The 26,010-nt window shown below is 39.3% G+C and overlaps 1 protein-coding gene across 1 annotated transcript; it reads left to right on the forward strand.

The window, feature by feature from the left end:
- The first annotated feature begins 486 nt into the window (after window positions 1-486).
- Window positions 487-17,748, forward strand: LOC140331573 (mycolipanoate synthase-like). Its single transcript, XM_072412687.1, has 6 exons — window positions 487-552; window positions 1,608-1,761; window positions 7,192-7,352; window positions 8,689-8,892; window positions 9,590-9,771; window positions 11,770-17,748. Exons 1-6 carry the CDS (start codon window positions 495-497, stop codon window positions 17,239-17,241), a joined length of 6,231 nt encoding a protein of 2,076 aa, XP_072268788.1. The 5' UTR covers window positions 487-494; the 3' UTR covers window positions 17,242-17,748.
- The last annotated feature ends 8,262 nt before the right edge of the window (window positions 17,749-26,010 follow it).

Below are 26,010 nucleotides of genomic sequence, written 5' to 3' on the forward strand. Positions count from 1 at the left end.
GCAGGGAAGCCCGGTTCGTATCTAGGAGTTGCCCGTATGTCAGATGTGCTTATTAACTAAGGGACTACCTGTACCAGTTAGAAAGCTTGCAGATAGTTTAAAAAAGACAAATGATTTGAGAAACTTCTTCATTACCACGCATGTAAAAGAGATGATTAAAGTTTTTGCTCTCTTTATACTACCTGTGCTGTCATGTTATTTGTCTAGGGCAGGATGGAACCACTTCAATGCAATTATGCCACCCAACAGCTTAGTATGGGGTGCAGGAAATCGTCAAGAAGGAAGTTCAGAATTCTTTTTTGCAGAAAAGATACAAGTTGTCTCTGCTATAAAAAAGCTTTCGGTGTGCAAGTTTTTAACTAAAGTTTCATCTACACAGTCTGACAATTGTATGAAACAAAGACATTTCTCTTTGTTTTCTATAATAAGGCAGGGAACAACAATTATCTATTTTTCTCAAACTCTACATGGTTTTGTTACAGAAATATTGGGAGATGGATGACCCAGAAGATCAAATAGCCATAGTCGGGATAGGATGCAATTTTCCTGGAGGTAAGTCTCTGAAAAAAGAGACACAAGGTATATTAGGGAATGTAAATAAATTGATGAGTATAATAAATACATAATATATGATACTTAGGTGTAAGTATAGTAAATAAATTATTATTTATGATACGTATGGATTTCTTTAGTCCATCCCCACCGGTAAATTCATACATTGTACAATATATTTTAAAAAAGTTATTTGTGCAAATATGTTACTGTTCTTTCAACTCCTTTGTCTGTTAATGTATGGTACAGCTTAATAACCATCTTTGTGCTTCCCTGAAGAAAGTCAGCAGAAAGACTAGAGTTGTCATTAATGTGCACCCCTTAGGGGTGAGACATCATACTGGCTTTAGCTCAAAGTGCAAATAAACTTACTGCACTCACATAATATACCATGAGCACCATGCAGTACAGGTGTAAAGGATGCATGCAGAGAAGAGAAACAACCTATGAAATCACCAGCTGGTCAGAAAATCCATGCTAAAAAAGGATATTTATATGTTTCCTTAAAAAAGTTGGAATTCATTAGCAATACATTTAAAATAGAAGTAATCCAAATGAAAAACATGATTTTCCTGCACACTTTTACTTAATTATTTTATACTTCAAGGGGCTTTTATTTACCCCAGTGCACTGCAAAAAGAAAGCAATGCTTCTTTTACATGCTTGTATGATGGCACCATTTTGGTTTAGCATACCCATCCAGGGGCTTTCCCCACAATATAAAAAAAAAAGTGTGGATCTCATGCCTGCGTAGTGCAAGTTCGGGTGATGTAAGCAGAAGTAGGAAGGTGGACGAAGATGGTGGTGCCTAAAAAAGAAATGACACTTACCTTTATTTCTGTAGAGCCCTTGATCTCTCCACATTCGAATTCCACTTGGTCCTGCTCTGTTCTGGATTTTTTCTTTGTTCTGGCTTGGGACCAAATAGAATCCGATTATGGAGGGATTGAGGGTTCTGCAGAAGTGAGGGTTCAGAGGGATTGAGGGTTCTGCAGTTCTTAAATGCTTTTGTTTGCTTACCTTTTGCATTATTTGCCTAATGATTTCCCTAACAGGGGAGGGAATTGATAACTTTTGGAAAGTTATTGTTGAAGGAAGGAACTGTACAGTTGAGATACCGAAAGAGAGATTTGATTCCAAACATTGGTGTGATCCAGATAATACTAAGCCAGGAAAAATATGCACCAAACGAGCCGCTTTTGTAGAAGGGTAAGTGTATCCTGGTTGTTGGAGCCTTAGGCTATGTACATACGTGTAATAATTGTCGTTAGAAAATGAATGATTAACGACCGATCAACGATTATTCACGATTATTTTAAACAATCGTATTGTGCACTATTCGGTACATACTGTAACGATACGATCGTTCAAATATAACCCACCAATAATGTACACACACTAGATACGATCGTTTGAACAATTCAGGAAATGACATGTATCAGAGAAAGTGTACTGCAGAACAATCCACGATCACTAAAGACCGTACACAAAATAGATAGCGAACGATCGACGCCCAATCAAATCCCTCGGGACGGTTGTTGGTTTCCAGCGTCATTCCTCGTTCAATTACGTCGTGGCCAGTCATTTTGCACTTTTTTTGTTAACATAACATAATATGCAGTTATTTTCCAGACTGATTTCACTTTTATTTGCTTTTCTAATTTGATACAGTTTAAGAGAGATTAGAAAAATCCAGATGAAATAGAAAAATGAGTGCGGGGGCATATGACAGCCTAATATCTTAATATGTACCTGTGCAAATATCAGGTCTTTGCGATTCTTAAAACTGTTTTTTCTTTCAGTGAGAAGCTATGATGGCTGAGGCACAAGCAAGTTTCACGTCATTAGAATTATGGGCCATCATGAAGTTTTTGTTTCTCCAGGGAAAGTCAGCAAAGGACATTCACACTGAGACGTCACAAACTCTGGGAGAAAAGTGTCCTTCCTACAGCACTGTCAAAACTTGGGTATCTCCTTTCAAGACTAGGCATTTTACCGTTGAAGATGAGCCCCGCAGTGGGTGCCCCCAACCTCAACAGACCTGGTAACCTGCAATGCTGTTCATGAGCTGATTATTAGGGACCGGTGAAGATCTTCAAAAAAGATAGCTGACACGGATATTAGGGAGGGGAGGAAAACAGAAAGGTAAATACAAGGGACTAGGCTTTTAATGGCTAGGGAAAAGGAAATGGTCACCGCCTACGGACACCCTAACCTAACCCTGACTCCTGACAGTATGAATATTCCCTGATGGTGGGAATATTCATACACTGGAACCTAGGCCCTAGTAGCCCTGAATAGCCCTAGGAGTAGAGACTGGGCTTGAGACTACTGGTTCCTTCCCTGAGGCCTAGTAACAACTAAAGAACAACAAAACACCAAAATAGTTCAACTTATCTTAATAGCAAATAGAGAAGCAGGAACTCTGGAGCGAACAACACACCAGCTCTTCACATTCCAGAAGTGAATATCAACTGCACAGCATGAAGTGTGAGGCCAGACTAAATGGAGGAGCAGTAATGACCACCAGCTGCAGCTGATACAAGAGGTGTGGTCATTACAAACAACAACACAGAAACAAGTAAAAGCAAAGAGACAGTCAGATAACCTCACGTGCAGCTTGTCTCACAGATCCTCTAACCTTAGTCACGGAGGGGACTGTGACAATAGCCCAGATACTTGACAACTCACAGGAGTGTGTTGGGTTTGTTATCACCGCTATCCTAGACATGCGCAAGCTTTTAGAGAAGTGGGTGCCAAAATGTTTGAACAGTGATCAGAACAAGGAACGAGTTGAAGCATCCAAAGCCGTTTTGGCCTATTTTGAAGCTGCACAGGACTTTTTGGCTAGATTAGTGACTGAGGATGAAACTTGGCTCCACACCTATGATCCTGATACCAAGAAACAGTCAAAGGAATGGCGCCACAGCGGGTCCCCGCGGCCAAAGAAGGTCTGAACCCAGAAATCGGCCAAAAAAGTAATGGCGTCTGTTTTCTGGGACAAAGGCAGTATTCTGTTGGTGGACTACCTACCTGGGCCCTAGTATCACCGGACAGTATTATGCTAACCTTCTGGACTAGCTGAAGGAGGCAATTAAGATGAAACGTCGTGGAAAGTTGACCAAAGGGATCCTTTTTTTGCAGGACAATCCACCTGCGCACACGTCCAACGTTGTGGCTGCCAAATTGAACACCCTGGGTTTCCAATTGGTCCGCCATCCCCCCTTCTTACCTGATCTGGCCCCTCCAGACTATTATATGTTGAATAAATTTGTTATTTCATAACTCTGGCTGTCTGGCTTGAGGCAAGGTAGAGAGTACTGTTACAACTATATTTTCTTAAACTTAACCTTTTATCAGAATGACTGGTATATTGCATCCAATACCTCTGTCCAGCCAGGCGTATTTAAAAAGAATACTAGCAACAATCTGTAACCAGCAGAGACATTGTTTATGTTTGAGAGTGTATTTTAGAACTTAAGCTCATTTTAGAATTTCAATTATATAATGCACTAGGTAATTTGTTCAAAGGGAGTTTTTTTCAGAAAAGCTGGGAGATTGCTGAAGAGAGGACAAAATGCCTGATTTGTAAGTATGCATAAAAGGGAGGTCATATTTCTCCCGCAACTCCGGGAAGGTAAGTAATCTCCGCTCCAAGGGATGCAAAATATCCTGGATATGAAAAAGCCCTCTCTCTCGCCAGGGTAGCCACATGGATCTGGTAAGGCTGTTGGGTATCAGGGGGGTGTGTATAATAGAGGTAAATACAGAGGCAGGGGCGGAAAGGCCATATTTAAGTTTGTGAGCTCTCCAAATATTCCTCATAAACACCATCGGTGTGAGTAAATCTCTATCTGTCAGTAGCAGTGAAGAACTCTATAGCATAACATTGGGGTGCAGAGGGGCGAGCCAGGCCTCCTCTATCTCCCGGCAGACACTGGAGGAAAACAATTTGGTCCATGCGGGCAGAAATCGAAGCTGGGCCGCTATATAGTATTTAATAAGATCCGGGGCCCCAAGGCCACCCAGATCTTTGGGTGTACAAACCACTGTCTTGGACAGTCTATGTCTTCTATACGCCCAAATAAAATTCAAAAAGCCAGCTTGTAGCTTTTTCAGGGTCAAAACAGGAACCCTGACTGGAAGGGTCTCAAATAAATAGAGTAGCTTGGGTAATAGCATCATCTTTACGGATGCTATACGGCCCATAAGAGACAGAGAATGCCCATTCCATTTGTTCAGGTCATTATATCCATACTGCTTTTTGATGTGGAGATGAATGGTTGGGGAAATAGGAAGACTTCAGTTGCTGACCTTTTCTCCATAATTTACAAACGGAGCCACTTTAATTCACATGAGACAAATTAATTCACAGTGTACTGGTGCAAAGAGCAATGCTCACAACATTATGTCAGAGTCACTTTCTACATCAATATGGATCACCCAACTGGATAACCCAATTGGAATCTTGGAACTGAAATCAATAAACTTACAACACCTGCAAACTTTTGAGTTAAAGGCCTTAACCCAGGTAGCTAAGATTCTTGACCCATACTTACCACCCCTTATGTCCATCCTTACCTCCACCCTTCCCCATTTTCCCACCACACGACACTAACAGACCCATTTTGTGGGAAATGGCGATAGTGACTGGTTTATTGGCAAAACCTATTTTAAACATTTCCATACCCAAAACATTTAGTCACAAGCTTAATAGCATGAACAATAAATAACAATAAATAATCCCCGAGTAACAAAGATTTTACACTTTTCCAAAAACCTGAACCTTTTTTAAAAATTTTGTACCCTTTTAAAACCGTTCCTCCTTGTTGGTTGCAAAACCCTCAGGGACACCGCTCACCACAATATACCACTGGGAGTAGCTGCCCAAAACCGGTGGGTTCTGTTCCCAGCCGCAGAACCCACCGACTCGAGAACGCGTATACTATTTGCAGCCCCTTCTTAACACCACCTTAAAGGTGGTTCCAACTAACCATAACCTTTAGGAGATCCTACACTTCTTATGGTTTTTTCTTCTGCCACACCCATTTAAAGATGTCCTCCGAGGACCCCACCTCCAACCCTTTACCTAGCACATAGGGTGGGTAGGAGGGAAGCTTGCTCCCTCACTTTCCTAAACCCCCCCTTTTCCTCTTTCCTTTCTCTTTTAACCCCTACTTTCTCCTCCCCACTTTTCAAATGTCCATCCTATCAACTAACTTCTTCCATTAACATAGAAAACTTCCTTTAAAAAAACACTCTCTATGCTTCCCCTAGCTCCCTGGTCATGGCTGCCTTCTACCCACCTTCTTTCACTTGGCCACTCTAGGCCAGGGGTCGGCAACCTGCGGCTCCCGAGCCGCATGCGGCTCTTTGGATGGGAAGCTGCGGCTCTTTCTCTCATCCTATGTGAAACTGTCAGCCTGCTTTTCACTGCACCCCTCCCCCGTGACACGAGTCACTGTCCTCAGTCTGTCGGAAGCTCACGAGTCATTCCGAGGTTCCGACGGACTGATGACAGGGGGAGGGGTGCAGTGAAAAGCGAGCTTGCGACAGACTGATGACAGTGACGACTAGTGCACGGGGGAGGGGTGCAGTGGGATGACAGGGGGAGGGGTGCAGTGAAAAGCGAGGCTGACAGATAGATAGTTTCAGATAGGATAAGAGATAGATAGATGGCTGACAGATAGAATCGGTCCCTGATCCTTGTTTCTATGACAAGGCTATTTGGCGTCTTCACCAGTGCTTTGGCTGTGACATATAGTTTGTTGTTTCAATAAAAAAACAAAGTAAAGGTAGGTAACATAATAAGTATTATATTTTTAACATACATATTACCGGTATACATATTTTTTTTCAAATAAGATACCTAACTACTTTTTTGAAGTCAATTAGAATTGTCAAAAAAGAAACAAAGTAGTACTGTTGGATGTTACCGCGAAAGTGTTTTTATTAAAATATATATTTAATAAATTACCTATTTTATTATTTATCTATTTTATAGCTTTTATTATTTAAAAATTAGCGTTAAAATAATAATTATAAGTGTAAGTACCTATAAATTGTTATTTAATAAACCTTAATAAAGTACAAGTTCGTGCTGTAAGTAAATGTTTAATTGGTTTAATTTTTTACCTACATAATAAGTAATTATCTAATAATGCCATATATATCTAATTTGTTGTGAAAAACACTACTTATATATGAATAAATAGATATTTTTTCTTATGAATAAATAGATTAGTTTTTTTATCAAAAAACTTTATTTATGCGAGTACTATTTATTGTTGGCAAGAAAAAATTTTGCGGCTCTTTAAAAACTTCGAAATTTTGTAAATTGTAATTTTTGGCTCTTCGGACTCCAAAGGTTGCAGACCCCTGCTCTAGGCTGTTCATGCACTTATCAGAACCATGAGACATCATTCTTTATTCATTAAAATAAATAAGTGTTTTTTGCCTATAAAATAGTGTAACAGGGTATTGGTGATAATAAGTGATATTTATTATATAATAATTCATGTCAAGAGTGAATTGTAATTACAGGTCCAATTTAAATAGCAGGAAAAAAAGATCTGCAAAAGCTGTAATAATATGCCCTAATGTAATACTAACATATAACCCCCTTTTTTTGCATCCTAGAATTAATATGTTTGACAACAAATTGTTTGGAGTTCACAATTTAGAGTCTGATCACATGGATCCACAGCACAAATTACTGTTGGAATGTACATACAGGGCTCTGGAAGATGCTGGCTACCCCATGGAGAGCATCAGCGGAAGTGAAACCGGCGTTTTCATTGGTATGTAAAGTAAAAAGCATGTGATTGGCCTTTTCTGCTTTGTTCACAATATGTTTTAAACATCCTAAATGGTACTAGTAATTTAGGTCAGACAAACTTTGTTTGTAAATTACTTACGTTAGGAGTTACATACCTGACCAGCCATCCCTCACTGTAAGCCACTGCTGTGCAGAGGATCCTGTTTGCTCTGACAGCGTCGCTTGCAGTAACAGAGGATATCAAGCAAATAGCTATCTGTCCGTTGCAGCTTTCAGCATCCCCAGTTTTCCTTTAGCTGTAAATGTTCTCCCAGCATCCCCTGCTCTAAATCTGTGTTCAGCTGAAGGGGACTTTAGAGTATGTGCTGCAGCCAATGAGTGCGTTAATTTCTGGCTTGATCTTACTCTGCCATTGGCTATTGGTCCTTTAAAACTTCTCAGCTTCCAGACACCAGTTGCCTTATTAGCTAGTCCAATCTGCTGGTGGTGTGATTTTCTGTTTGATTATCTGTAGCTAACAATGCCTATTTTCTGGACCTGCCGCCTGGACTGACTGCTTTTCTCCCCAAAATGCTGGATCCTGCTGCAGTGAGTATCTGCAGAACACCTGGCAACTGAACCTGGACTGCTTGAAGGGCTTCTGATCCTCTGCCAGTTCACCCCTGATGCCATCCTTTGCACACTAAAGTCCTGGGGGTAACCATAGAGTGGAATGGAGTGGGGATTTAGTAAGATTGGGGGGTTGGCGCCCGGTGAATTCTGGTGTTTGATGAGGGCATTACAACTCCTTTCCCAAAGGAAAAATATACTGGGAGACCTCCTTCTGAAAATGTTAATTCCCTGGTAGTCTTGTCTTCAGTGACAGATAAAACTCCAAGAGAAAATTCCAAAATGTACTTAACTGTTGCAAGTTGTGTTTCAGGATATGAAAAATACTGATGTTCCTGGATTAGCAAGGCATTTGTAAATCTTTAATTTTCCAAAAGTGAGGTCAGACCCACAGGTCTTCTTTAGGAGATGAAAAGTTCAAATATTTGAAAATGTTTGTGGCTTACAGGTTTCCTTTGTGTTTAGTAAAGCAGTTAATCGCAAGAGACAAAAAACAAATCTGTTGCAAAACAGATAAAGACAAATAGCAAAACACCTTGCAAAAGGATGTGTCAGTCTATTTATTCCTTAGTATTCATATTGTTAAAGCTTTATTTTAACGAGGAAGGCAATGCACACCTTTAGCCCACTGAATAGATTCTCAATTTCTCAAGTAAACGTAACCCAGTAAGTGATTTTTTTTAATCCACTTCAATGTATATCCTGGTTGAGTTGAAACCTTTTAGTGCTCTTATCCTTTTATTTTACAGGTCTCATGAACAAAGATGCTGGATCTGTTTATAATAATGCTCCTGAAACTATCAATCACTTCAGCGCAACAGGTACTGCAACAAGCCTAGCAGCAAATAGGATATCATACCATTTCAATTTTACCGGACCTTCTTTATCAATTGATGCTGCCTGTGCTTCCTCCCTTGTTGCACTGCATTGCGCATGCCAAGCCATCAGACAAGGTACTGTATACAAAAGGCCAACATAGACAGCATAGAGTGATCGGATTGTGTAGGCCCCTTTAAGAATCTGTTCATGGCAGTCCTTGCCCGAAAAAGAAAAGCACATTGTCTGGTCCTTTGGGGTTAGGTAATGAAGGAAGATAGCAGAAGTGAACTGCCTTTGAACTCACTTAGTTAAATTTGGAGAGTGTCTTACAAGTCATTGATTCTGTAATAGTGGGATCACTCTGCCATAATTCTTGACTGTTCCTTTAAAAATAAAGAATATATTGGATAATAATAATATAGATATTAAAGGTTTATAAAAAAAGGGGGATAATCCAAAAGGGAGATTGGGAAGCCTTTGTAACAGCAGATAAGCACTCATATTGACTACAGCACCTGTCAAGTGGTTTAACTCTGTAGGATCTACTATGACATTAAATTATTGAAAATTTTAAGTGAGCTGGCCCTTAAAAAATTAATATATATAGATCACAATTCAGGAGTCATTTATCCACACATCTATGATTTAGAAACCTTTTTTCCCTCAAACAATAAGCCATTAAATTTAGTATTCTCTACTTAACTTGTCTGTTTCAGTTTTACAAAGGCTTTAATTTATAACTAGGAAGTATCATAAAATTCCAATTCTAGCAAAAACTTAGCCTAGAAGTTAATACATTTCCAGACTTTTAAATGAATGATCTTTTTACAGGAGATTGCAAAATGGCAATATGTGGTGGCGCCAGCTGCATTCTGGATCCTTGTACCTTTGTCACTCTCGGTAAAGCAAATATGATTTCTCCTGATGGAACAAGTAAGCCATTTTCCCAAAAGGCAGATGGCTATGGAAGAGGAGAAGGATGTGGCACTGTGGTTCTTAAACCATTAAAGCAGGTAAAGTGTAATCCATTTGAAGTAGAACTAAACCTTCCAAATTAAAAAGCTGCAACCAGGGAGATCCTTCATTGCAGAAGGGGCAGGCAATGCCCCATCTGCAATAAAATAACCTTACTTGCTTGATTGCAGTTTTTTCATGTTTTCACCTGTCCTCATTCTGTCCTACCCTGGCGCCACCATGACATTCCGACATATCTGGTATCCTACAATGGGCATAGGCAATATATTATGAACAGGCAGAATTTTCAGTATGTACATAATTTTTAAATGTTGGACTATAGTTCCACTTTAATTCACATAACACAAATTCATTCACAGTGTACTGGTGTAAAGAGCAATGCTCACAACATTATGTCAGAGTCACTATCTATATAATTATGCATCACCCAAGTGGATCACCAATCTGAGATCTCAGATATATGTATAATCTGCTCCATTCGAAGTGTTTCATATTCTTCCTTAATATTATAATTGTGATCACCCTCTGTGTACACCAGAAATGTATAACTGTTGTTTTATGGACTGAATGTGGTTTTCTTGCTCCTTTACTGTGGCTCTCAGTTTAATGATTTGAGTTTAATGATAGGCATACAAGATTTTCTCCAATTGATATGTTGGATATCACGTTTTTACCTGCCTCTAATATATATATTGTACAGGAATAAAGTGTCGACCTGCAGTTGTTTTTTGGGTAGCTTCTTACAATGCATGAGTTCTGGGAGAGGAGGGAAAGATCTGGGTTGCCTTCCTATCCCACCACGGTTCAGGCTGGGTTTTCAGATGGGCCTGACAAGTATGTCTGGAGCAGTCAGGAGCAGGGGGTATGTCAGTCAGTCAGTCATGAGGCAGCTTTTTGCTTCCGGATGAAAGACATATTGCCACTCCATGCATCCTGTGAGTCCCAGGTGCCCTCCTAGCCTAGCCGCTTTGGTGGCTGGACTGTGGAATTGCTAAACCTTGCAGGACTTTGTTAAAGTTGTTTTGATAACTGGTGAATTTAAGCTGTTTTGTGTTACTTTCTGCCGAGGTGAAGCCATTTTTGAGTTGTCTGAGCCAAAATAAAATGGACTTTAAGTGCTATAGTGTCCTGCATTGGGCTAGTCCCCCTTAACGTGTCACGGCTCCACAAGGCAAAGTGGTTGACCCACTGTATCACCCACCCTGTGGGTGGAGATGTGCATGGGACCCAGGGTCTAAGCAGTAGCTTGGTCTTCTCCAGAGCCTCTGGAGGTGAGGATGTTGTGCGGCAAAGTCCTGCCAGTTTGGGGCCCCTGTGCCCGCCAAGGCAGGTGACTGCCAACAAGCAGGGACTGAAGCATAGTACAAAAGGGAAATCAAGGAGGGTAGTCAGAAAAGCCAAACGGTCAGGACCGTCAGCGAACAAGGATGGTCAGGAAACAGGCAAGAGGTCTGGACGGGCAGCAAGAAGGAGTAGTCAGGAACGAACCGGGGTTGGTACACGGAGAATCAGGAATAATAGGGATAAACAACAGTAACCTGGAAGCAGAGCTAAAGAAACTCCTTGTTCAGGCAACTTCCTGTTGCCAGGTCACATCCTTAAGAAGGAATGATGGGCGTGGATCAAGTGAGCCGGAGACATCAATTCCACCAGCAGAGGGAGTGCTGTTGCTGGGATGGTCTCAGGTGTTTAGATGTTGGCCAGCAGAGGGAGCGTGTCTGTGGAATACTCTGAGGCAAGGGAGCAGCTGAAAAGAGAATCACCTGACTTGGAGCAGGAAGTAAACAGAGTGTTAGATCCAGAGGCAGAGATGGTGCTGGCAGCAGGGTTCTGCAAGGAAGGTGAGCAAGAAGGAGGCACAGGTGACCTGGACTTGCGTGAATCTGTGACATAACATCACAATATATACAGTATATATCAGGAAGGTATGGATATGCTGCTTTCCATACTGCTTTTTCATTATTATAAAAGGATACTTAGCATATTCCCCCATCTTATATACTGTATTTAATAAAGATTTTCCTTCTGTTCCACAGGCCAATAAAGATTATAGCAAGATTTGGGGAGTCATATGTGCATGTTCAATTAACCAAAATGGACGGTCAGTAACACCAATTACCAAACCATCTCAAGAACAGCAGGAAAGATTATTAAAATGTATCTACAAAGATATAGATCCATGTTCTATAGAATATGTTGAGGCTCATGGCACAGGAACACCTGTTGGGGATACCATAGAAGTCAATAGTATAGGTAACATTATTGGGAAAAAACGCCCAAATGGAATGAAACCATTAAAAATTGGATCAGTTAAAGGAAATATTGGACACACAGAATCAGCAGCCGGGATGGCTGGACTGATAAAAGTTCTGCTCATGATGCAACATGAAGTGATTCCTCCATCTTTACATTATTCTAAAGAGTTTGGAATTAAACAAATTGAAGAGCACAATTTAGTTGTTCCAACAGTTCCTGAAAAGTGGCACGGAAATGAAAAAAGTGTAAGAATGGCTGGCGTTAATTGCTTTGGCTTTGGAGGAACTAATTCTCATGTTGTTGTAAAACAATACAAAGAGAATAACTACAAACATAGTTCCAAGAGACCTGCTGAAATATTCATTCTCTCAGCAGCCTCCAGCAAATCACTTCAATTAAGCATTGAGGACACAGTACAAGAGCTGGGCAAAATGCAATCATCATTATCTTTGGAGAACCTGGTCTATACCGCAGCCTGCAGAAGGACTCATATTAATTTCACATATAGAGCAGCATTTCTAGCCTCTTCTTTGCCCAGTCTACAGAAAGAGCTTCAGTCTGCCCAAATAGTGAACTCTCTATTCCAAAAAAGTCCTCAGATTGTGTTTGTGTTCTGTGGAAATGGAGTCCTTTCCAAAGGAATGTGCAAGGTTTTGTTAGAAAATGAGGAAATATTTAAAGCAAAATGTTTGGAGGTAGACAAGATGATTCGCATTTATACCTCCCTTTCTGTAGTCCAATTGCTGGAGAATGAATATGATGACTTTTCCAGTCCAGATGTTGCCCAGTTGCTGCTTTTCACAATCCAAGTGTCACTTGTTCATCTTCTAAGACACTGGGGGGTGAATCCAGACTGTGTTGTTGGACATTCAGTAGGAGAAGTAGCTGCAGGATATTGTTCTGGTCTACTTTCACTTGAAGATGCTGTGAAAGTTATTTATCACAGAAGCAAATTGCAATGCACAGTTACTGGAGGGAAAATGCTTGTTGTTGGAAATGTACCAGTAACAGAAATATCAAACACACTCTTATCATACAATGGAAAGGTATGCATGGCAGCTTACAACAGTTCCTCCTCATGTACACTTTCTGGAGATGAAGAAGCTATACAGAGACTCAGTGATCACTTATCCCAACACTACAAGAAAAAGAATATATTTCTCCATGTTTTAGATGTTCCTGCTGCATATCACAGCCATTTGATGGACCCAATATTAGATGACATTAAAGACATCTTACAGAATTTACACGCAAATGATTTGGAATGTGAGCTTATTTCAACAGTGACCGGCAAGCCAGCAACCAAAGGAGATTTCACAACTGGAGAATACTGGGCTAAAAATATGCGTGAGCCTGTTGTGTTTGAAGAAGCCATGAAAGCTTCTGCATACAATAAAGAAGATGTTGTGTTTATAGAAATCGGGCCACGCAGAGCACTACATAAAAACATTGTTGATATCCTTGGACCAGATACAACCGTTATGCCTGCTGTGCATCCGAAAAGTGAGTATGAAACAATTTTTTCATTGCTGATTGCTCTTTTCAAAAAGGGATATAATCCCAATTGGGACAATGTTTTGTTGGAGTATAAATCTTCTCCATCTCCAGTTCCAAGGTATCATTTTGACCACAACCAAGATACCAACTTTAAAAAAATGAAGCAAGGAAAACAATTAGCAGCTTCAGCAATTCATCCACTGCTGCAAAGTGTTAATGAAGATTTCAGTGAATTTAAATGTTCTCTATCAAAAGCACTGACACCATATGTCTATGAGCACAAAAATTTGGGGTCCACCCTTCTTCCCGGTGCTTTCTATGTAGAACTTGGATTGGCAGCTACAGTTTCAAACTTGAAGCCCAAGGCACCCTTGCACTCTTTGAGTATCAATATAACGTTTCTAAATCCATGTGTTCTTCAAAAAGAATCTCAAGAGGTTGAAGTCAAGCTAAACCAACAAGATCAAGTTACTCATTTCGAAATTTTGTCATCACATGTTTATGCAACTGGAAAACTCTACAAAAATAACATTAAATTACACAGTAATAGGAAAATCTACATTCAACATGTTGTCAAGAGGTGCAAGACTGCTTATGAAAAGGAAGACATTTATGAATTATTGTCAACCTTTGGGTTTGAGTATGGGGAAGTTTACAAAAGGCTGTATGATGTTCACTATGGGGAAGAATTTAATGAAGCAATAGCTAAAGTGAAAGTCAGTGAAGAAATTGAAGAAACAATGTATGAATACCACATACACCCAGTAATTTTAGACTATTTCCTTCAAATGGTTTGCCTGGTGGGATCTAGAATCAAAAGAACTACTGCTGTTTTTCCATCTTCCATAGAAAGCCTGACAATTTTTCATCCACTCCAGAAAGAAATGGTGATCTACATAAAAACAACTAAAAAATCTGACAATTACTTTGCACTGTGTGGATGCTTTGCAGATGTGAATGGTTTGGTTCTAGCTGAGATCAGTAATGTTAGGTTGTTATGTGCGAGACAAGCAGTTAAATTACCAAGTAATACCTTCTTCCAAATGAGTTGGACACAGGCACCAATCCTAAAGAATGCAACAAGTGAACAGCCAAGCATGCTAATTTATGCAGATAAATGTGGAGTGAGTAAGCAATTATCAAGTTACATACCTGAGGGACTGAACTACATTACCTTTCACAGCTGGGATTCAGACATCCAGGTAAACAAACTTCTGAGCAGTGAATGTAAAGATGTTGTGTTTATGTGGGGAATCCATAGACTCACTGATAGTGTTCCAAACAATCCTACACAATATCTAGCAAAGTGCTGTGAGGTCTTTCGAAAGCTGGTTTTGGCAGTAAGAAAGAAGGGCTCCTGCAACATCAGGACAGTCACCTTTAGAACAACTGAGAGCACAGTAGATCACATTAACCCTGGTTTTGTTTTTATTGGAATGACCCATGCTTGTATAACAGAAATGCCAGACATTACCTTTCAACTGATTAACATTACCTCTTCAAGTTCCCAAGATGTGGCCGCACTCGCTCAGGTTCTCCATCATTACTTGCCAAATGATTATCCAGAGATATGGATAAAAAATGGCTGTGTTTACACAGGTGAAATGATTTACACAGATACTGAAAACATTTCACAAGAAACAGCAACCCTAGAAACATCAGACAATTTTACTTTGTACACTTCAGACATTCATACTATGGTTGACTTTTTTGGTGAACCAAATGATTCCAGAATTGTTGGGCTCTTAAACAATGATGTAGAAATACAAATTGAAAAAATTGGTGCCCACACTGAAGATTATTTTCCTGTTAGTCTTTCTAGTTGGCAGTATGGCAACACATTGTACTGGAATGCTTTGGCTTCTGATAGCCACAAGCTAGTTGCTTTGGACTTCGCAGGAACTGTAACGGCTGTTGGAAGAGATGTCCAAAAAATTCAAGTCGGGGATAGAGTTGCTTCATGTTATCCAACAGTTGCAAATTCCAAAGTGAAGATTCCTGAGAGAGTTTGTTATTTGATGAAAAAAGTTCCTGTGCTAAGAGATTCACCTTTCGTTTCACAGTTTGTTTTAGCCTGGGAAAGTTTACATAATCGACTACCAAGTGCAAAGAATAAACCTAAACTGGCAATAGTAACAGGAGAAGAAAAGTCATTTTTCTGCGCTCTTTTATCAAATGCAGCAAAACAAAGAGGCTGGGAAATGGCAATATCTCCAGGAATTACAGATAATATCAAACAGTGCAGCGCCATGATTATTCTTCCTACACCAGAGGTATTCTCGGGAGAAGACTTTGCCCAGCTTCCCTTTCTTAAAGATGTTGTTATCATCTCTGGCTATAAACATTTACCAAATTTCCACAATTTAGGACTCTGCAGAGAAGATATGCATGTGCATGTCCTTGACCCTTCTACCATTTTCCAAAGAGCATACTTACAAAAGTCTGGAAAAGCCATTTACAAGTGGTTACAGTCTCTGTCTTTAGACATCCCCATAATCCAGTTGAAAACCATTATTCAGCCATCTAACAGGAAATTTAAATTGGACAATACAACGTTGAGCTACTTCAATGCTCAATTTTTACCTCTCATTGAACTTGACAAAAACACAATGTCCAAAATACCAGTTTTTGTCCCAGATCCACTGCTTTTCAAGCACAATGCAGTTTACATTGTGGCCGGTGGCCTGACTGGCTTGGGCTTTGAAACGGTAAAATTTATTCTGCACAACGGAGGTGGCCACATTGTGATTCTTTCAAAAAGAAACCCAACTGTAGATATTGAACAAGAAGTTATGAAAGCACAAAGTGAAGTGGAGAACACTAAGATAATCACAATGGTATGTGATATAGGTCAGTACACTGAAGTGAAGAAAGCTATTGATTCAATCCAAAAAATCTTCCCAAATATTCCAGTGAAAGGTGTCTTTCAAAGTGCTGTTGTTCTGCATGACAGCATCTTGGAAAAGTTGAATTTACAACTCTTCGAGAAGGTGTTCAGTCCCAAAATCAATGGAGCGGTCAATCTTCACCGTGCTACATTAAAGCAAAAGCTGGATTATTTTGTTTGTTACTCATCTATTGCTTCGTTTATTGGAAACATAGGACAAGCTAATTATGCCGCTGCCAACAGTTTCCTGGACATTTTCTGTCAATACAGGAGAAATATTGGCCTTCCTGCTCAATCAATAAACTGGGGTGGCCTCAATCTTGGGCTTTTACTTAATCAGCAGCAGATTCAAGACCTTTTACGAGCGAAAGGAATCCTTCTATTAAGCAAGGAGGAGATTCACCTGCACTTAAAAAAATGCATCTTACTAAGCAATACCCAGCAGGCTATAGTCAAATTTGACTTTGAAGCTTTGTCTAACAGCCTTCTCTCACACAATCCAGTAATGAAAAAGAGACTAAGCAAACTGATTTCAGACTATGTGAACAATGAGGGAGACAGAAGCCAAATAAAGCAATCAAGGACCAAGAAACAGAACTCTGAAGATTACATTATGTCATTGATAACTGAACTCACAAATCTCAGCTCCAGCGACATCACTATGAGCAGTCTTCTCTCTTCTCTGGGAATTGATTCCATGTTATCAATGACGCTACAATACCGTATCTTAGAGGATAAAAATGCAAACATTCCTCTTATCAGACTACTAGATCCCAACACTACTGTTTTGGATGTGGTCTTATGGATTAAGGAAAACTCTCCGGATGAACAAGAACTTGATGATAAAGTAATACAAACTAAGCTATAAGATGACTGCAAAAGTTTATTTGTCTTTCTATAACTCAAGATTTGGCATGAATAAAGCCACCATTAAAAGAACAGGTTCTTTATGCTCTGACTCTAATAATCATAGGGATTTGTAACTTTCCTCCTTATTTCCTCACATATTCTCTTACTCTTACCAATTTATGGAGGTCAATTATGGAATCATTAAGTCTGTTCTTATTCCTCTTCTTCAGTGAAAAAATTATATGAATCCCCGTCTCAATGGATTCAAAGACTATCTACCACTATCTAATAAGCAATCTAACGATCCTAAAAGACAAGCAATATGTTTGAATGTTCTTTTCTCTATATGTTGATGTATTTCATGGTTGTTTTTTGTTTGCATTGGGTTACTTCTATATATAAGCTGTTTATGTTTGTTTCTCTTTCCTTCCCATTTCTGTTTGACTTTTTATGGAGCTTTGATACCATGTTACATATTATGTATAACTCATTGTCTTGTTATTAGAAAACTTCTAAAACTATCGGAAAACTAATAAAAAAAAATCAGGTTCTGAAATTATTGCTTTTGTATTTCAATCTTTTTATTAGGTTTTCCATAAAATTAGATTTAACAAGGATTATAAATACATAACAATCATAATCAGCCCAGCTTTTGGTATGCAAACGGTAAATACAGTATTATAATCAACTGAAGAGAAAAAAAAGACATGTAACAATAAAAACATATAAAAAAAACTTACATGACAGGAAAGACAGAAAACAGTTGTTCTCAAGTATTCAGCGAAACCTATACACGAATTGCATGTTTGAATTATGAAAATATAGCTGATTAAACAAAAAGCACTACCCAACAACCCTTCAACAATCAATAAAAAAGATCAACTGCTGGGATTAGAAAGGGAGGAAAAGCACCTTCAGGTGAGCTTGGAATCTCCATCTTTAAAACATTAGAGATAAGTTAAAGAATATTTCTGTCCAAAAGCTCTGAGCTATCAGACAGGACCACCAGATGTGTTCCATAGTGGACCTCGAGTCACAATCCCTGAAACATAGTGGTGAAATGATTGCTTTTGATTCTTCTCTACCTGCTGATATCTCCCCTGCAGTCTCTCACCATTTTGTTTCCACAGGGGCTTGCAGTGAAGGTCCAGGATTAGCAAATCACCATCAATTGGTCCAAACTATTACAGGTTTGCCACCAAAAAAAAACTAAAATGCATTGCATAGCTTCTGATCCTGGTTAGCTAAGTGAAAAGAACCAATAATTCAAAGACGTGCATAACCCAACCCCCCTTGTGTAAAAAGTGGGGCTCACAGCAGCCATAATATTAGTGTTAGGGATAGTTGACAATTCTGTATAGGGAGACATGCTATGCCTTTTTTTGCCATTGGTACATGTCCTCTATGACAGTGCCCAACATCCTAAATCTTTTGTATGACAATAGCTTGCCTATTAGCTCTATAAATGGCCAGAAGTGAATATAAAGATTTGCCTACCCCTGAACAAGATTTGCTTGGGTGCAGAAGGAGCCTTTTCTTTAATGGGAGAAAAAATGTGATCTCATGCATGAGCAGTGAGATTGGCACTCTTTTTCCCCATCTACATCACCCAATCTCATGCATGCACAGTGCGAGATCAGCTGACGTACGAAGAAGACCAAAGAGAATGGCGGAACCAAGCGCTTCCTCCACTCCGGGATAAAGGAGGATACAAAGACAATGCGGGACCCGATCAAGGAAAGGTCCAGATGGATCAACGGATCTGCAGGATTAAAGCGAAATTTGTTTATTTGTTTGTTTGTTTATTATTATTGTTTGTTTCTTCTTTTTTTCTTATTCTTAGAATATTCTTACTATATTTAAATAGTTTATCCAGACTCACTTCTTTCCACAAATGTGCTGGAAAGAAACAGAAAATATCTAGATGTAATAACACATCATTATAATACTAAAAAAAAACTATTTTTATAAAACATGGAATCAGACATTCCCTAAAACATTACCTAGTGGGAATCTTCCAGGTACATGTGTTTTCAATGGCATTCCAGCAAGTAATGTGGGACAGTGGGACAAAGCCAATACCTGACCAATAAAAAACATTCACTTCTATTTTCATTGACAGTCCTGTATGTTTGAGTATCCAAACAACCTACCACACTCAGGAGTGCCATGTCCACCAAGCTTTACCATTGACTTTATTATACCTATAGGGTGGTTGACATGCTTGGAGAGACAGGACCACTAGAAGAAGGACCAAGGCGCAGACTCTAAGCAGTAACCAGGTCTTCCACAGAGCCTCTGATGGTGAGGATGTTGCGCTTCTGGTTACTGCTAGGTTGCGGTCCTTGGGCACACCCAGGTGGGCAAAATACAGTACCAAATCACAAAGCAGAAGGATAGTCAAGGAAGGCCTGGGTCAAGGCAGGCAGGAAGCAAGAGAGGTCAGGTCACACACCAGGGGTCATTTGCTAGAGATTCAGGGGACAGACACTAGTGACACGGAGGCAACTGCGGGCACAGGGAACACAGGAGACACTGGAAGCAACAGGAGGCAGAGGTGATGCAGGTATAGCCACAGACAGACAGGAAAACTGGAATAGCACAGGGAAGTTCACTGGGAACCAAAAGACTGGACAGTGAGGGGTTAATGCAGGAGCTTGACAGAGGAAAAACTGAATTAGGTAACAGGTGTACAGGAACTAGCTCACAGAACCAGGGGCTTGGAACAATAGAGACACATTGCACGAACACTGAGTGCAGTGTGTGAGCCAGCTAAACAGCCAGGGCCGGTCAAGAGGCTATTTTCTGATTGGCCAGCTGATTAGACAAAATTGATAAAGCTTGGAAAGAAAGGCATGCTCTGCGTCAGAACTGCCCGCATGCGCAGGAGAGAGGCGCCTGCACTTTAATGAGGAAGAGGTAGGTGTGACAGTGGTCTGAACTGTTGTTTGCATTGCAAAATTTATAGAATTTCTAAAATAATATTAATATAATCCATATAATCCACACAATGGTTTTCTAACACCACAAACAAAAGATTATATCTTGCACATGATTGGATGGCAGTCAGTACATTTTCATTAAGCTAAGGTAAAACATCCTTGCAAAAAAAAAAAAAACATTTTAAATGAAGAAGAGAAAAGAGGGGTTTCTTGGCTATTTATCTAAAGTATATTGGTAAATAAGTGGCTAAGCAACGTAAACAAATACTAATTTCAAAAGTTTTTTTTGTCCAGGCTAAGTATTGAAAATAGGTAGCTTAATGTTGGTGCAACACTTAACCCAACGCGTTTCGCTTTTCTAAGCTTCTTCAGAGTAATGCACGAGACATAGATTATTCTAGGTGGTTATAGGAGAGAACTCATAGTGGAATGTGCACAAGGCATACAATAACATAAAACAGAGTAGCTACAAGTGCATGTAGTTATTACATCATAGTCAAAAGCAACATATTCTTCATACACATATTTATGACATATTTATATTCATAGAAGTATAGTTCCCCTAATGATTACTATAGTAATGATAGGGTAATCATTAAGAATTATGCCTCTATGAAACCACTCTTTTCTCTTCTTCAATTATATCTTTTAAGGGGTAGCTATTAAATACCTTGATAACAACTATTGAGAGAGTAGAAGATACATAAACTTTGCTGTTCCTTGCAAAATATTATCTGCTGGTTTAATAAATCAATGTAATATTTTAACTTGTTTAGAAGGATTGAAGGAATTTCACCACTTATCCAAATTACTTCTTCAGTTCTAATTATTGTTGGGACATTACCCTGGTATTTACTATATATATGCAATCGTGTCAAAATGTGTGATTGCTGATACTCATTTTCAAAGAACTTCCAAGATTGTGAAAAATTGCAAATGAATGGTGGACATGTTTTGATGAAAATTAACCACAAGAGGGAGCAAAAAGCTTTCTTTAACCATATAAAGCAGTGTTTCCATATTCTTTTTTCACCAAATTCTGTAATAAGTTTTTTTTAAATTATCAGTGGATTGTAAAATAGCGGAGCACTTCAAAAAGGTCCAAATATATATAAGTATTTATTGGTACAGTATGCTGGAGTTCATATAGAAATGAATTGACAAATAAAGTATGAAACCTGATTTCATATACCGCAAAGAAAAAAAAAACTATAAGACTGACTAGGATACTTCACCAAAAATAACCAGAGTCAAGGAAAAGGAGCCTGACCTCCAGATTCCACAAATAATGCTCCCATCAATTTGCATCTAATAATAGCAATTCTTTTCTGCAATGTTAGGAGAAAGAGAAGACTTTGGTCCCTGTGGGTAAATACTATTGTTTGCAGATAAGAATTGAAAAACAATTGCCTTTTGCAAAGGTATCCTGGGAGAGAACCTTCATCTCTGTCTATTTTGTGGTTTGAATGATAGTATGATCTGCAAACATGTTGCAATATTGTCTTTCGATCATTCCAATGAAGGTACTAAAACAATGGCTTTGCAACCATTTCATTGGCAGTACAACAAACAATAACTGCTCCAGTAGATTGTATTGTTTTTAACTACAATGTGTGTACAATAGTCAATTTGAATGCAGACACATACAAGTATGCAATCTGATTTGACTTATATTCATCTTTCATCACATGTATAATGAAGATTACAAAATTACAAAAATATATCACAGGGGTACCATTGGGCAGGAAGTGGGTTAAATCTAGAATTGAGCTTTAACTTATTTAGGGTGAGCCTGTTGTGAAAATAAATAGTAAATATCTGTAAAACAGAATATTAAATTAAAACTAAATGTAAATTAAAAAAAACAACTGCAGAGGTTATTGAGGCTGTAAGGAAACATCTGCAATGAGATAGGACTCTTGCAGTCAAAAAGACCTAAAACCAGGCCAGGTATATTCTCTGCTAGACTTTTGTCCACAATCTTTTACACTTACAAGGATATCTTCTACAGACAGAAACATGGCTGTTCTATGGGATCACTAAAATCCCCATTGTGGATACTTTGTACATGGAGTGGAGAAGAGAGCCCTGAATGCTTCCAAGGGAGGAACACCAAGGCATTAGGTAAGGTATGTGGATGATACATGGGTCAACATTTGAGTAAAAATACAAGCTTTTAGAGGCTACATAAACCAATTACCCAGTTTTCATGGAAAGATGCAAAGCGTAACAAATTACACTTTTTTTTACTATCCTTTAAATTTTTTGGAAAATAATACAACTAACAAACCATACACAAAATAAGGCAGTGGTAATTGCATATTCACAACGGATAACCATGTAGTTGGGGGTGGGGGGCTGCAGATAGGGAAAGACCAGGGTAAAGGGGTGGAGGGAGAGGTTTGCTACAATAATTTTTATTGTCCCAGAAGATGAAAGTGTTACAGTCTAGACCAGGGGTAGGCAAACTTTTTGACTCAGGAGCCACATTGGGTTCTAAAATTTGGCAGAGGGGCCGGGCCAGGATCAGAGCGCCGAAACGGGTGTCACTGAACGTGACGTCATGATGGCATAACCCCGCCCACTCTCCCATCGCAGGGTTGTTCCGCCCACTTCCCCGAGCCCGGATTTTGTACAGGGGACATGGTCAGTGGCTCTGGCCGGTGCGGCCCCCCATCGAGGCCCCCATGACCCCGCTCAGGGGGGCAACGGCCAGAGCCATGGACCACACAGACCGCACGGACCATGGGTCTACTTCAGCGGAGTAGAGAGAGAGAGTTCAACAGGCCGGATGAGAACGCCTAACAGGCCATATATGCCCCGGGGGAAGTAGTTTGCCCATGCCTGGTCTAGACTATTCGCAGGGTTAGGCGTCACTATGGGGGAAGTGTTCCTGTGCATGTGTGGTCCAGATTCCGTGCATTTAGTGGTCTGTAGGTCTGAAATGGTTGGCGACCACTGAATTAAAAGGCAAAGTTAAAACCCAGGACCATTGAACAAATAGAAAAGGCTGAACACACAAAGTAATATAGTTATCCCAAGTGTCACTGTCAGAACATCTGGAAGAGTCATAGTTCCAAAAGACCCAACACTGAAATATAACAGAAGGAACTTGGTATATACAATGAAGTGTGATGAGACATTCAATAACCTGAACATTAGAGAGACAAAACATCTTCTAAACAAAAGAATATCCTAGCATAAAAGGGCAACATTTTCCAGTTTTTTCACCTTAAGTAAAAGGTATGTCCAACTGTCCTTTTACCTTTGAAATTTAAAGTAAAGGAACAATTGAGGTCAGTGAGGTGCACATTTTGGACAGAGAGGACATATGGTTCCCAAAAGTTGTTAAAGAAGCCTCCAATATCAGGTTGGAACAACCATCACTTAGCAAGTATGGGGACCTTCACCACCTTCTGTCTTCCACATATGATGTTGTTTTAACATCTCTACCCCCAGACAACATTTCATATTCCATGGTGACCAAATTACATGTCTGTCCCATCTGTATGGATATAGAGCTGAAGAAGTGGTTGGGTCATGCAATGATACATCCACAATGTTACCAGAACCGGCAAGTTCAAAGCTGTTTGTCCTTAAGATAAAACAAACACCATTGATGTAACACAGACTAGAGATATTGGACCATTGAAAAAGAGCAGAGTGGTAGAAAGGTGCATTATGAAGTGTAATTTCACAATCAGAAATGGACTAGAATCATATAATATGATCAGTGGTTTGGGAGATGGGCCAGGAGCTTTTAGGATGAGCTATACAAGGTTTCTGTGCAATGTAGCCAAGCTGTCTCCTTTTCTAAATGAAGTAAATGCTTTAGGGGAAATGACAGGGATCTTCTGAGTAGACTTAACCACTTCACTACTTCTTCATGCCTTCCAATAAAGTAATTCTACTTCCTCTTCAGAATTCATGGTTCCTCAGTTTACTTAAGATACTGGTGTGCCAGTCTGTATTGAGTATATGGGCACTAATGCATAGAATCAGAGAAGTCCTGATGGGTATTTTTCTGTTTACTGGCAGATGAGAATATAAAGTGCTTCTGCTAGATTCTTCTGCCTGCCTGTCAGGACATTTTCTTTGTTTTGTGTACACTGGGCTGCACATGCAGATAATGTTTAGTATATTTGCACATTATCGCAAAACCCCAAGTGCTGGCAGCCAATTTACTTTCAGATTTGTGCAGCTTCCACAACTACGTTCTGTTCTGTGAAGTCCTCGATTATTTCTAATAAACTATCAGCAAACCCTACCACGCAAATGTTGCATTAAATTATGGTAATTCCAAAAAGCAAAAAGTAGACATAATGTATAAAATGCTTTTATCTTATTTTTAGAATAACTTAATCATGCACTCTCGTACTAGCAACAGTTTTGCATTGCAAAAAAAGTAATGTGCTGAATACAAGTTGCACTCTGAATGTGCAGAACAAAACTTTAGTGTTAAATATATATAAACAAATATATATATAAATAAATATATATATATATATATTTATATATATTGCTTTTAATGCACATTAAAAAATAACGTCTATGGCAATGCCACCTACAGTAACAAGCATTATGGTGGTTTAGTACCTAGCACTCTGACCTTGGATAGGTTTGTGTGGGTTTCCTCCCAAAAAACAAACTGGTAGGTTATTGCCCCCTCCAATCCCAAACTGGCTATGAACACATGTTAAATAATTGCTTTTAAAAACAAGCATATGCTAAGAAAATGTGATCAATCCACTGATAGTCATGGCAATGATGTGAGCTTAGCAGACTGCTGTGTTGCCTGTAAATAAGAGTCACCTATATATTAGCCACACATGCATGATTGTAGGTATGGTTTTAGACAAAAACGAGCTTTGGGCAAACATTAAGTAGGAGTCCCAAATTCACAATATCTCTGCACTCCCCGCCATTTTGTGGACAAGGGCCCTGTGTAGTTTGTCCTATCAAATAAACAGATCTGTACAACTGATCATTGTGTGATGACATCTGTATGAATGACAGAGAATGATAATTGCCAAAACAAATTTGTAAGGATGGTTTGTTTATTGGACTCACAAATCATTGCAGATTATCCTCTTAAGACGATTGTTTGCTGTTTTTGTAACAATCATTTGTCTAATGATATGTCAGTAATTGTTCACTTTTAACAGAAATTATCTGGTCTTTGTACCTAGCCTTAGACCATGACAAATGAATGTGATAGGGATATTGTGAGCATGTCATAATTAGTGACATTATTATTTTTAATAATAATAAACAGGGTTTATATAGCGCCAGCATATTACTCAGCGCTGTACATTAAAAAGAAGTTGCAAATGACAGACAGGTAAAGACAGTAACACAAGAGGAGGAGAGGACCCTGCCCCGAACCATGAAATCAGTAAGGCTATAAGAACCACTGGTGATGTAGCGTTCTGCTGCAGGCTCAATCATGATCCCAACCTTTCCAATATAAGTAAATAGGAGCAGTTGGGAACTGTTTTTTTGCATGTGGATGTGACAGAGCAGGGTACGGTTCCAAAAGGTTATTTTTGACAATGCAGTTGCTTGTAAAAGAATCACACCACAACCATTGCTTCATAAAAATAAGTTACATGTGGTGCATTTTGCTGTTCCATAGTGCACAAAACTGTTTGCTTTGCTCCTGAGAGTGACCAACTGCGCTGCTTTCCACCATGGATATAAAAGGACCACAACATGCTGCAAAAAATGTAGTAATTTATGCTGCTAAAGATGTCAGAAATATATGAATGCATAAATAAAAAAAAGTGCCCCCCTCAAGAAAAAAAAACAAATTGGTATGATAGATCAGCCTAAAGCTACGTACACAC

The sequence above is a fragment of the Pyxicephalus adspersus genome, chromosome 5 (genome assembly GCF_032062135.1).
Source record: "Pyxicephalus adspersus chromosome 5, UCB_Pads_2.0, whole genome shotgun sequence".
Lineage (NCBI taxonomy): Eukaryota > Metazoa > Chordata > Amphibia > Anura > Pyxicephalidae > Pyxicephalus > Pyxicephalus adspersus.